At 44.4% G+C, this 11,013-nt stretch overlaps 1 protein-coding gene across 1 annotated transcript in view; it reads left to right on the top strand.

The window, feature by feature from the left end:
- The window catches only part of LOC129866837 (thromboxane-A synthase-like), a 98,661-nt gene extending 91,419 nt beyond the window's left edge, over window positions 1-7,242 (top strand). The window contains exons 11-14 of the mRNA XM_055939807.1: window positions 4,781-4,869; window positions 5,349-5,486; window positions 5,779-5,941; window positions 6,291-7,242. Of these exons, the coding sequence (XP_055795782.1) occupies window positions 4,781-4,869; window positions 5,349-5,486; window positions 5,779-5,941; window positions 6,291-6,407 (507 nt within the window). The 3' untranslated portion in view covers window positions 6,408-7,242. The remainder of the gene's footprint in view (window positions 1-4,780; window positions 4,870-5,348; window positions 5,487-5,778; window positions 5,942-6,290) is intronic.
- Window positions 7,243-11,013: the final 3,771 nt, after the last annotated feature.

Here is an 11,013-nt window from a genome sequence, read left to right on the forward strand (position 1 = left end):
GGGACTACCTACCCAACAGGCCATCATGACTTTATCCGTGTTTTGGTGGATGTTGTAGTACCTGTGTGAGTGTCAGAGACGCCAGTCGAGGGACACTGTTCAACTGGCTTCTGTTACATAAATGGGTGGATCTCTAGACCTGCGGAGTCAGAGTTAGGCTACCCCTCTTTAGACAGACATGTCAAATGGAGATTATTTTCTACCCAGCATACCTGTCAAATCTCTCTTTCCTTTGGGCTGCATTAGTTTGACGTCTTTTCCACTAGAACCAATGATTTAAAGGGATTTACCAGGATTTGACACCCCCTGTATGGTGCCAAGAACAGCTTTTTTCACCTACATTTGAATCAATGGTTTCGTGCCTTGACAGAAGGCTACCTTTAGCTAGTCGTACACTCGATGGTTGGACAGGTCTCCTGCTGCTGAGGTGTGGGAGGTAGACCTGTCAGTAACAGTAGATGATAGGAGATCAAACAGCAGGCTTTATGGAACGGCTCGGACTCCTATCATGACCTCGGCCCCCCTGCTGCTGCTCTGCCCTTTAAAACACTGATCAGTGTCTTTTAGGAAGAGCTGGTCCTCTGATGGGATCTGGAAGAGCCTCGGAGAGCCTCAAAAGAAGGTCTGGAAGGTTTTGAAGTGAGCTCAGGTTGACTGGAGACTGGAAAGGGTCTCAAAGTGCATTCTTGCTGGACGTTATCATTGGAAGAGCTCTGACATTGTTTTCAATGTACCACATGCAGTCAAGCAGACATCAAACCAACTCAGGAACTCAGATGCTTAAGGGGGTCTGGGGGGGGTGGGGGTGCTCAGAACACACTCCAATGCCCCTGTGCCCTCTGGACGTCCCCAGGACAGGCAACAGACAGAGCGGGGTTCCTCTCCTCGACACCCAGTCCCTCCATCCATTAGCCGCTTAGTGCCGCTCCAGCTCCCTCTGTCATTCCTGTCTGGCTTCATGTTGTGCTTTGTTTGGGGGGAGGGCTATGATTCCACACAGGGCCTAGCACACCACGCTTATCAGACCGGAAATATTCTGTATTTATTCTGCCTGGGAGTCAGTGTGAACGCAACCCTGGCTCCAGATGCCTCCTCCCTTGTGTCTGTCTGTCATTGTCTGTTGTCTCTCAATCCATCCCTCTCCCTTCCACTCTCACTCTCTCTTCCTTCCCACCCTCTACCCCCTCTATTTCTCTTACTCCCTACCCCTCTCTCTCACTCTCTCTCCTCCTTCCCTCCCTCTACTCCCTCTCTCTCACTCTCTCTCCTCCTTCCCTCCCTCTACCCCCTCTCTCTCAAACTCTCTCCTCCTTCCCTCCCTCTACCCCCTCTCTCTCTCTCACTCTCTCTCCTCCTTCCCTCCCTCTACTCCCTCTCTCTCACTCTCTCTCCTCCTTCCCTCCCTCTACTCCCTCTCTCTCACTCTCTCTCCTCCTTCCCTCCCTCTACCCCCCCTCTCTCAAACTGTCTCCTCCTTCCCTCCCTCTATCCCCTCTCTCTCACTCTCTCTCCTCCTTCCCTCCCTCTACCCCCTCTCTCTCAGTCTCTCTCTCTGTCTCCCTCCCTCCCATCTCTCTCGCTCTCTGTATCATGTTGTGATGTGTGTTTTGTCCTATATTTTTTATTTTTAATCCCAGCCCCCCCGTCCCCGCAGGAGGCCTTTTCCCTTTTGGTAGGCCGTCATTTTAATAACAATTTGTTCTTAACTGACTTGTCTAGTTAGTTAAAGGTTAAATAAATAAATAAAACATCTCCCTCTCTCTGTATCTGTCTGTGATCCCTGTAAGGAGAAAGGTCAGGGTGGTCAGATCAGTCAACTCTGACCCTTTTGTTATAGAACACTGCTCATCAGCAACTTTCCTGTGTCTGATACCTGGGTATTCATTAGGCACCAAATAGGAGAAACAGGGAGAAAACATGAACTTGACCAATAACAAATGCTTGTTTTCATTTTCCGTTGCAAAACATGCCCTCATTGCAAGGGAGTATGTTTTCTCAACGTTTCTGTGTGCTGTTGGAACATTCAATGGGCTGAATTTGATGGCTAAAGAGCTGAGACATGATGTCTGATGTACCTCCCACCACTATGCTCTGTGTCAGGCCCCGTGATGCAGAACCAGGAGGTCTGATGCACCTCCCACCACTATGCTCTGTGTCAGGCCCCGTGGTGCAGAACCAGGATGTCTTATGCACCTCCCACCACTATGCTCTGTGTCAGGCCCTGTGATGCAGAACCAGGATGTCTGATGCACCTCCCACCACTATGCTCTGTGTCAGGCCCCGTGATGCAGAACCAGGATGTCTGATGTACCTCCCACCACTATGCTCTGTGTCAGGCCCCGTGGTGCAGAACCAGGATGTCTTATGCACCTCCCACCACTATGCTCTGTGTCAGGCCCCGTGATGCAGAACCAGGATGTCTGATGTACCTCCCACCACTATGCTCTGTGTCAGGCCCCGTGATGCAGAACCAGGATGTCTTATGCACCTCCCACCACTATGCTCTGTGTCAGGCCCCGTGGTGCAGAACCATGATGTCTGATGCACCTTTATGGTCCCCACAAGGATAGTAAAACCAAACGAAACCACACACACTGGGGCCAATGTGTTCCCGATCAACTTGTTGAGTTAGCTTTGTTATTCCGGCCCGCAGGATTCGGATAAGTTATTGTCATTGAATCTGCATAAGTAGAAAAGCACAAGTGCTCCCCCTCCCTCTCCCCTGGTCTTGCAGTAAAAACACGCTCTGGAACTTTGACGACTACTAAACTACATATACAAAAGTATGTGGACACCTCTTCAAATTAGTGGATTCGGCCATTTCAACCACACCTGTTGCTGACAGGTGTATAAAATCGAGCACACAGCCTCGCAATCTCCATAGACAAACATTGGCAGTAGAATGGCCTTACTGAAGAGCTCAGTGACTTGCAACATGGAGCCCTGACCTCAACCAAATCAAACACCTTTGGGGTGAATTGGAATGCCAACTGTGAGCCAGGCCTAATCACTCAACATCAGTCCCCACAGAAATGTTTCAACATCTAGCGGAAAGCCTTCCCAGAAGAGTGGAGGACAAACTCCATATTAATGCCCATGATTTTGGAATGAGATGTCTGATGAGCAGGTGTTCACATACTTTTGGTCATGTTGTGTAAGTATTTGTTAAACCTCCCACTTTGGGCTGGATGTGTCAATGTGTAGTCCATACATGTATAATCTATGAGCAGAATTACTGTCTTACCTCAATTAGCCACGAAATACCTAGTTTGAAAGCATCTGTTTTTCTCAAAGCTGTGCTGTGCCATTTTCCCTACATTTCCCTCCATGTGGGCCAGCCCCCTAGCAATTTGATTTCAACCAATGAGCTTCAGCTCCCCGTCATTTGAGTGACAGCTAGCCAGATGCACCCACAGCAGAGCGAGAGAGAGAGTATTGACGTGTAGCACATATCTGCACATATTGTGACGCAGTACGCACTTTTAGGGGACAACTTCTGGCTCGTGCACGCTACTTTCAGAACTACTGGCTAAAAAGTATAAAAATGACCGGAGAATCTCTTGAATAATCATTAGCTACACCCAGCACTGCAGGCAGAAAGGGCACTGCAGGAAGACCTCGCTAAAACTCACTGTCTTTCTGTTCTGAAGGTCTTTTTATCTCTCTCACACCTCTCGTTGTTTTCCTCCCTTTCTCTCTCCCTCTCTCTCCCTCTCTCTATATATCTCTCTCCCTCCCTTTCTCTATATGTCTCTCTCTCTCCCTCTCTCTATATGTCTCTCTCCCTCCCTTTCTCTATATGTCTCTCTCCCTCCCTTTCTCTATATGTCTCTCTCTCTCCCTCTCTCTATATGTCTCTCTCTCTTCCTCTCTCTATATGTCTCTCTCCCTCCCTTTCTCTATATGTCTCTCTCTCTCCCTCTCTCTATATGTCTCTCTCTCTCCCTCTCTCTAAATGTCTCTTTCTCTCCCTCTCTCTATATGTCTCTCTCTCTCCCTATATGTCTCTCTCCCTCTCTCTAAATGTCTCTCTCTCTCCCTCTCTTGTGGTAAGATGCCCATCTTACACAACAGGTCTGGCGGCTGCTAGGCTTTATCAGTGGAGCAGAGAGCTGCGTTAACTCTTAGTGCTCATTAGGGACATGTCATTCCCCTTGGGATCTGTGTGGCGCCCAATGAGAAGCGACAGCAAGGCTAGACAATGGAGCCGTCTTGCACAGGCTCTTCACCGGCCCCCACACACACACACACTCTCTCTGCATGGCAGTGACTGGCCTTCCAACCCTCCAGCCACACACACACACACACACACACACACACACACACACACACACACACACACACACACACACACACACACACACACACACACACACACACACACACACACACACACACACACACAGGGACAGAGGGTCGTTCAGCTGCACTACACATAGTCAGTGTTTAACAGTGCTAGACAGGTTTAATGTCCACTCAGTCACTCTCATCATTCATACAACCATGCTCTAGTTTCTGATGTAGTTCTTCTTTGTGTTGTTTGGTGCAGCCTATGCCAAACTCTTCTATTCTTAGCCATGCTCTCCAAATAACCTCATAGCCGTAACCTGAAGAACGTGGTGTTTTGCTGCTCTCTGCTGGCACAAGTTTTAATTGCACTTAGCTCCTTTTCTTCCTTGGATTTGCTTGCTTTCAGTATTGATGTTATAGGGATTGTTTGGTACCAAAGTAAATACAATGTAACTTACATAAATGCTTTTGTGTTCCTTTTATCTTGTAGGATTCACCAGATTATACCAATGTGCAGGATCTGAAATATCTAGACATGGTCATATCCGAGGCTCTGCGTCTCTATCCTCCTGGCTTCAGGTATGTTTATGTATGTTTAGAATGATTCCCAATCCCGACATAGCTTATTCTGATATTTCTCCTACTGGACATTGTATTTTAGTTACACTGTTTATACACACCGCATATTTGTATTTATAAACTGGGTTATAGCTCTCTGTAATATAGCTGCTCACGTACATATCATTCTTAGTTTAGCTTGTGTAAATTCCCCTGGTGTACATGTGCATAGATTGCATTTTGATACTAATTGGATTCGTCCCACCGTTCTTGATTTTTTTCTTTTTGTATATTTATTTTCTTATAATTGTAGCTGTTTGACATTTGCATTGTTAGGAGCTAGTAACATAACATTTCACTGCACCACTATAACACCTGCTAAACTATGGATGCGACCAATAAACGTATCTTATGTACTGTACATAGCCATGTCCCCCATGTTTCCACAGTTCACCATTTCTTATTTGCATTGTTGAAACTGAGCAGCCATTTTGTTTCAGGTTTGCCCGGGACGTAGACGAGGACTGCATGGTCAACGGACAGTTCCTACCGAAGGGAGCCACTCTGGAGATCCCTGCAGGCTATCTGCATTATGATCCAGAGTACTGGCCCGAGCCAGAGAAGTTCATCCCTGACAGGTAGGAGACAGTCAGTCTACTGTAGCTCAGTATTCTTGTTCTATTACTATGGGTCTAGCATAGAGATACCGTAGACAAGTCCCAGCACAGTTACATCGTTACACAGCACAGCTACACTCAGTCATTGCCTCACGTTATGTCCGACTGTGGGTGTTCTGTACAACGGGGAGTGCTTTTACATTGACACAAGTAATGATACAATGCAGAATGCACGTTCAAGTGTATTTGACTAGCACGCTATCAGAGTGTACTCCAGACTGACCACTAAAGGCCTCTACTCTCTCCCATGCAGATTCACAGCGGAGGCCAAGGCCAGCAGACACCCTTTTGTGTACCTGCCGTTTGGGGCGGGGCCCCGCAGCTGTGTGGGCATGAGGCTGGCCCAGCTGGAGATCAAGATGGCCCTGGTGCGCGTCTTCAGGAAGTTCAACATTGTGGCCAGCACAGACACTAAGGTGGGTTCAACCTGCGATGGCCCTTCTTTTGGCACTTATCTCAACCTAAGTGTTTAAAGGTCATTTAGTTGATTTCATTAAAATATTGAAATAGAGAGGCTAAGATTCCAACAAATCGTACTTCACTTGACGTTTAAAGGTAATTTACGCTTGAGCAGACATCCGAGACGTTTAGTGCAGATGCGATCTTGGAGAATGTCAGGGAAATGGACTTTAAAAGTCAAGTGCAGTGCAGCGTTGATGCAGTTTGTTTGCTTGAGTCCCAGTTTGAGTCACATGTAGACAGCTCGGTCTATGCTGTGACCTTGCTCTCTCTAACCTCTGCCCTATATTGCTCTTTATGTTCCAGGTTCCTCTGGAGTTGAAGTCTCACACCACGCTCGGTCCTAAGAATGGCATCTATGTGAAAATCACTAAAAGAGAGACAGAGGGAGAACCAGTGACTCCCCCTGCACAAGAAGAATAGAAGCTCTGTTCTCCTTTATCGGCTCTTATGAAACTGATACATCATCCATCCAATGAATGAGCTTATTTTAAGGATAAACATAAAGTATCACTAACCTAGCCTGGTCTCAGATCTGTTTTTGCTGTTTTGCTAACTTCTATGGTCATTCTCACCGGTTTGGTGCTGTCCCTTTAGATAGTTGGCAAGACAGCACAAACAGATCTAGGACCGGGCTAGCATTAACCTCTTCTTTAACTAGAAAATCTCAATTCACGTGCCTATCCCTGTGTCTTGATCCCCGATGGACCGGGCTGAGTGAAGTGTACAGAGGAGCAGCAGCATTACTATGGTAAATGACCATTAGCACATGAAAAGTGAGGTTGGGCCAGGGGCGGCTCACCTTTTTAATCAGGCAGTGTGCTGGACAGAGGTCAACACCTCATCAAGGCCCCCGAGGCCCCTGCCAATGGCACATCGATCGCCAGTGTGATTCTGCAGGACTAGCGAGAGAGAGAAAGAGAGAAAGAAGCAGGCTGGGGGAAATCACATTGCTCATGTCTCCGCCCTAACAATGGGAGTCGTTGTCCCGAAGGCGGGAAGGCAGGCGACAAGCTTAAGTCCAAAATAAGTCCATAGAAACGGGCTTATTTTGCCATAGAAACGGGCTTATTTTGGCGAGAGTGAAACCTCTCACTTCGCTTCTTCCTCTCTGGTTGGGGGAAGGGGAAGACTGTGGAAAAGGCTGTCATGATTACAATAGAACAACAACACACTTTGACCTCTGTATAAATTCATATTGGACTATTGATGTTAACATGCCCGTGAACTATTAAATCATCATTGTATGTCTAATAAATCACTGTGTTTGTTTATTTAATGAAAATAACAGTTTTCTATCATTTTGCCATCGAAATGCTGTCTGATCGTGTGGGCGGTTTGATACAAATGTAAATATATTTACATACTCAGCCCTGATTGGCGGATAGGATCGTCTACTCTAGAGTCTACCCTGTTTACCCCTTCAAAGTAGGACCTATAAGTAAATAAAAGATTAATGGTCATTGGTCAGAATAATCAGATAAGATTGTGACGTCATGCTGTGGGCCAAAAACTCAGCCCCATTTTCACAATTTCCGTGTTATTTCGACCTCATAGTGTGGAAATATTATTACAAGAACTGGAAAATCACATTTTTGACCGCACTGCCCCGTTAAAGGGATAGTTCATCCAAATTTCAAAATAACATTTTGGATTTCCTGTAAGTAGTCTATGGACAAGGTAAGACTGCGATCCATGCTTTGGTTTTGTTTACCTGGTCCAGTCTCCAAATGCTATGCAATAACCTTGTCCAAAGACTGTTTACAGGATAAAGTAATGAATGTTATTTTGTAATTTGGAGGAACTAGCACTTTAAGGATTTGCAAAGTCTCTACCAACTGCTCTATGGCAAGCAAGTGAGTTTAATCTTCCTCACAATCATCCATCCAATCAATCATAATATTGTATTGTAACAGGTCAGGCATTGACTCAATGATATGTCATGGTCCAAACACACCAAGATAGTCATGAAGAGGACACTACAACACCTTTTCCACCTAAGGAGACTGAAAAGATTTGGCATGGGTCCCCAGATCCTCAAAAAGTTCTACAGCTGCACCATCGAGAGCATCTCGACCGGTTGCATCACCGCCTGGTATGACAACTGCTCGTAAGGCACAACAGAGGGTACGGCCCAGTACATCACTGGGGCCAAGTTTCCTGTCATCAGAGGAAGGCCCCCCAAAAATTGTCAGACTCCAGTCACCCAAGTCATAGACTGTTCTCTCTGCTACTGCACGGCAAGTGTAACCGGAGCACCAAGTCTAGGTCCAAAAGGCTCCTTAACAGCTTCTATCCCCAAGCCATAAGACTGCTAAACAATTAATGAAATGGCTACCCAGACTATTTACACTGACCCCCCACCACCACCACTTTGGTTTTACACTGCTGCTACTCACTGTTTATTATCTATGTATAGTCATTTTACCCCCACCTACTGTACAAATTACCTCAACTAACCTGCACCCCCACACATTGACTCAGTACCGGTACCCCCTGTATATTGCCTCGTTATTTTAATTGTTTTACATTTTCTATTATACTTTAGATTTATTTAGTAAATATTTTCTTTCATTAACCAACTGCATTGTTGGTTAAGGGCTTGTAAGTTTTACACCTGTATGTGACACATTGATAATGGCTGCAATCCTGTTAACGGGATCGATATGACAACAGCCAGTGAAAGTGCAGGGCGCCAAATTAAACAACAAAAATCTCATAATTAAAATTCCTCAAGTATACAAGTATTTCACACCATTTTAAAGATACACTTCTTGTTAATCCACCCACAGTGTCCGATTTCAAAAAGGTTTTACAGCGAAAGCATCACAAACGATTATGTTAGGTCATCGCAAAATCACAGAAAAACACAATAATTTTTCCAGCCAAAGAGAGGAGTCACAAAAAGCAGAAATAGAGATAAAATTTATCACTAACCTTTGATGATCTTCATCAGATGACACTCATAGGACTTCATATTACACAATACATATATGTTTTTTTCCCCGATAAAGTTCATATTTTTATCCAAAAACCTCTGTTCAGAAATGCCTCCAAAATATCCGGAGAAATTGCAGAGAGCCACGTCAAATAACATAAATACTCATCATAATCTTTGATGAAAGATACATGTTTTACATAGAATTAAAGATAAACTTGTTCTTAATGCAACCTCTGTGTCAGATTTCAAAAAAGCTTTACGGCAAAAGCACAATATTCAATCATCTAAGAACAGCGTTCAGCCACAAAAGGAAGCCACACAGTTACCTGCCAAATTGTGGAGTCAACAAAAGTCATAAATAGCATTATAAATCTTCACTTACCTTTGCTGATCTTCGTCGGAATGCACTCCCAGGACTCCCACTTCCACAATACATTTTTGTTTTGTTCGGTAATGTCCATCATTTATGTGCGTTTTTGGTAAACAAATTCAAAGTCACGAAGCGCGTTCACTAAAAGCAGACGAAATGTCAAAAAGTTCCGTAACAGTCAGTAGAAACATGTCAAACGATGTATTGAATCAATCTTTAGGATGTTTTTAACATTAATCTTCAATAATGTTCCAACCGGAGAATTCCACTGTCTTCAGAAGTGCATGGAACATAGCTCCCTCTGATGTGAACGCGCATGGTCAGAGCATGGTCAGCTCATGGCAGACCTTACTCATTCCCGTCTCCTTCGGCCCCACTTCACAGTAGAAGCATCAGACAAGGTTCTACAGACATCTAGTGGAAGCCGTAGGAAGTGCAAACTGACCCATATCCCACTGTGTATTCGATAGGCGATGAGTTGAAAACCTACAAACCTCAGATTTCCCACTTCCTGGTTGTTGTTTTTTTCCTGGTTGGATTTTTTTTCCTCAGGTTTTTGCCTGCCATATGAGTTATGTTATACTCACAGACATCATTCAAACAGTTTTAGAAACTTCAGCATGTTTTCTATCCAATAATACTAATAATATGCATATATTAGCAACTGGGACTGAGGAGCAGGCAGTTTACTCTGGGCACCTTTTCATCCAAGCTACTCAATACTTCCCCTGCAGCCATAAGAAGTTAATGACTTCTCCATCTTTGCCTCACATTGAATTGCTAATCTTCCACCAAAATGCTGCTACCGTTTCCATGATGTTAATATCTGCACCTACCGTTTTTCATGGTGTTAATATGTGCACCTACCGTTTCCATGATGTTAAAATCTGCACCTACCGTTTCCATGATGTTAATATCTGCGCCTACCGTTTCCATGATGTTAATATCTGCACCTACCGTTTCCATGATGTTAATATCTGCACCTACCGTTTCCATGATGTTAATATCTGCACCTACCATTTCCATGATGTTAATATCTGCACCTACCGTTTTTCATGATGTTAATATCTCCACCTACCGTTTCCATGATGTTAATATCTGCACCTACCATTTCCATGATGTTAATATCTGCACCTACCATTTCCATGATGTTAATATGTGCACCTACCGTTTCCATGATGTTAATATCTGCACCTACCGTTTCCATGATGTTAATATCTGCACCTACCATTTCCATGATGTTAATATCTGCACCTACCATTTCCATGATGTTAATATCTGCACCTACCGTTTCCATGATGTTAATATCTGCACCTACCATTTCAATGATGTTAATATGTGCACCTACCGTTTCCATGATGTTAATATCTGCACCTACCATTTCAATGATGTTAATATCTGCACCTACCGTTTCCATGATGTTAATATCTGCACCTACCATTTAAATGATGTTAATATCTGCACCTACCGTTTTCATGATGTTAATATCTGCACCTACCATTTCCAAGATGTTAATATCTGCACCTACCATTTCCATGATGTTAATATCTGCACCTACCATTTCCAAGATGTTAATATCTGCACCTACCATCTCCATGATGTTAATATCTGCACCTACCATTTCCATGATGTTAATATCTGCACCTACCGTTTCCATGATGTTAATATCTGCACCTACCGTTTCCATGATGTTAATATCTGCACCTACCATTTCCCTG

The sequence above is a fragment of the Salvelinus fontinalis genome, chromosome 12 (assembly GCF_029448725.1).
Source record: "Salvelinus fontinalis isolate EN_2023a chromosome 12, ASM2944872v1, whole genome shotgun sequence".
In the NCBI taxonomy this organism is placed as follows: Eukaryota; Metazoa; Chordata; class Actinopteri; order Salmoniformes; family Salmonidae; genus Salvelinus; species Salvelinus fontinalis.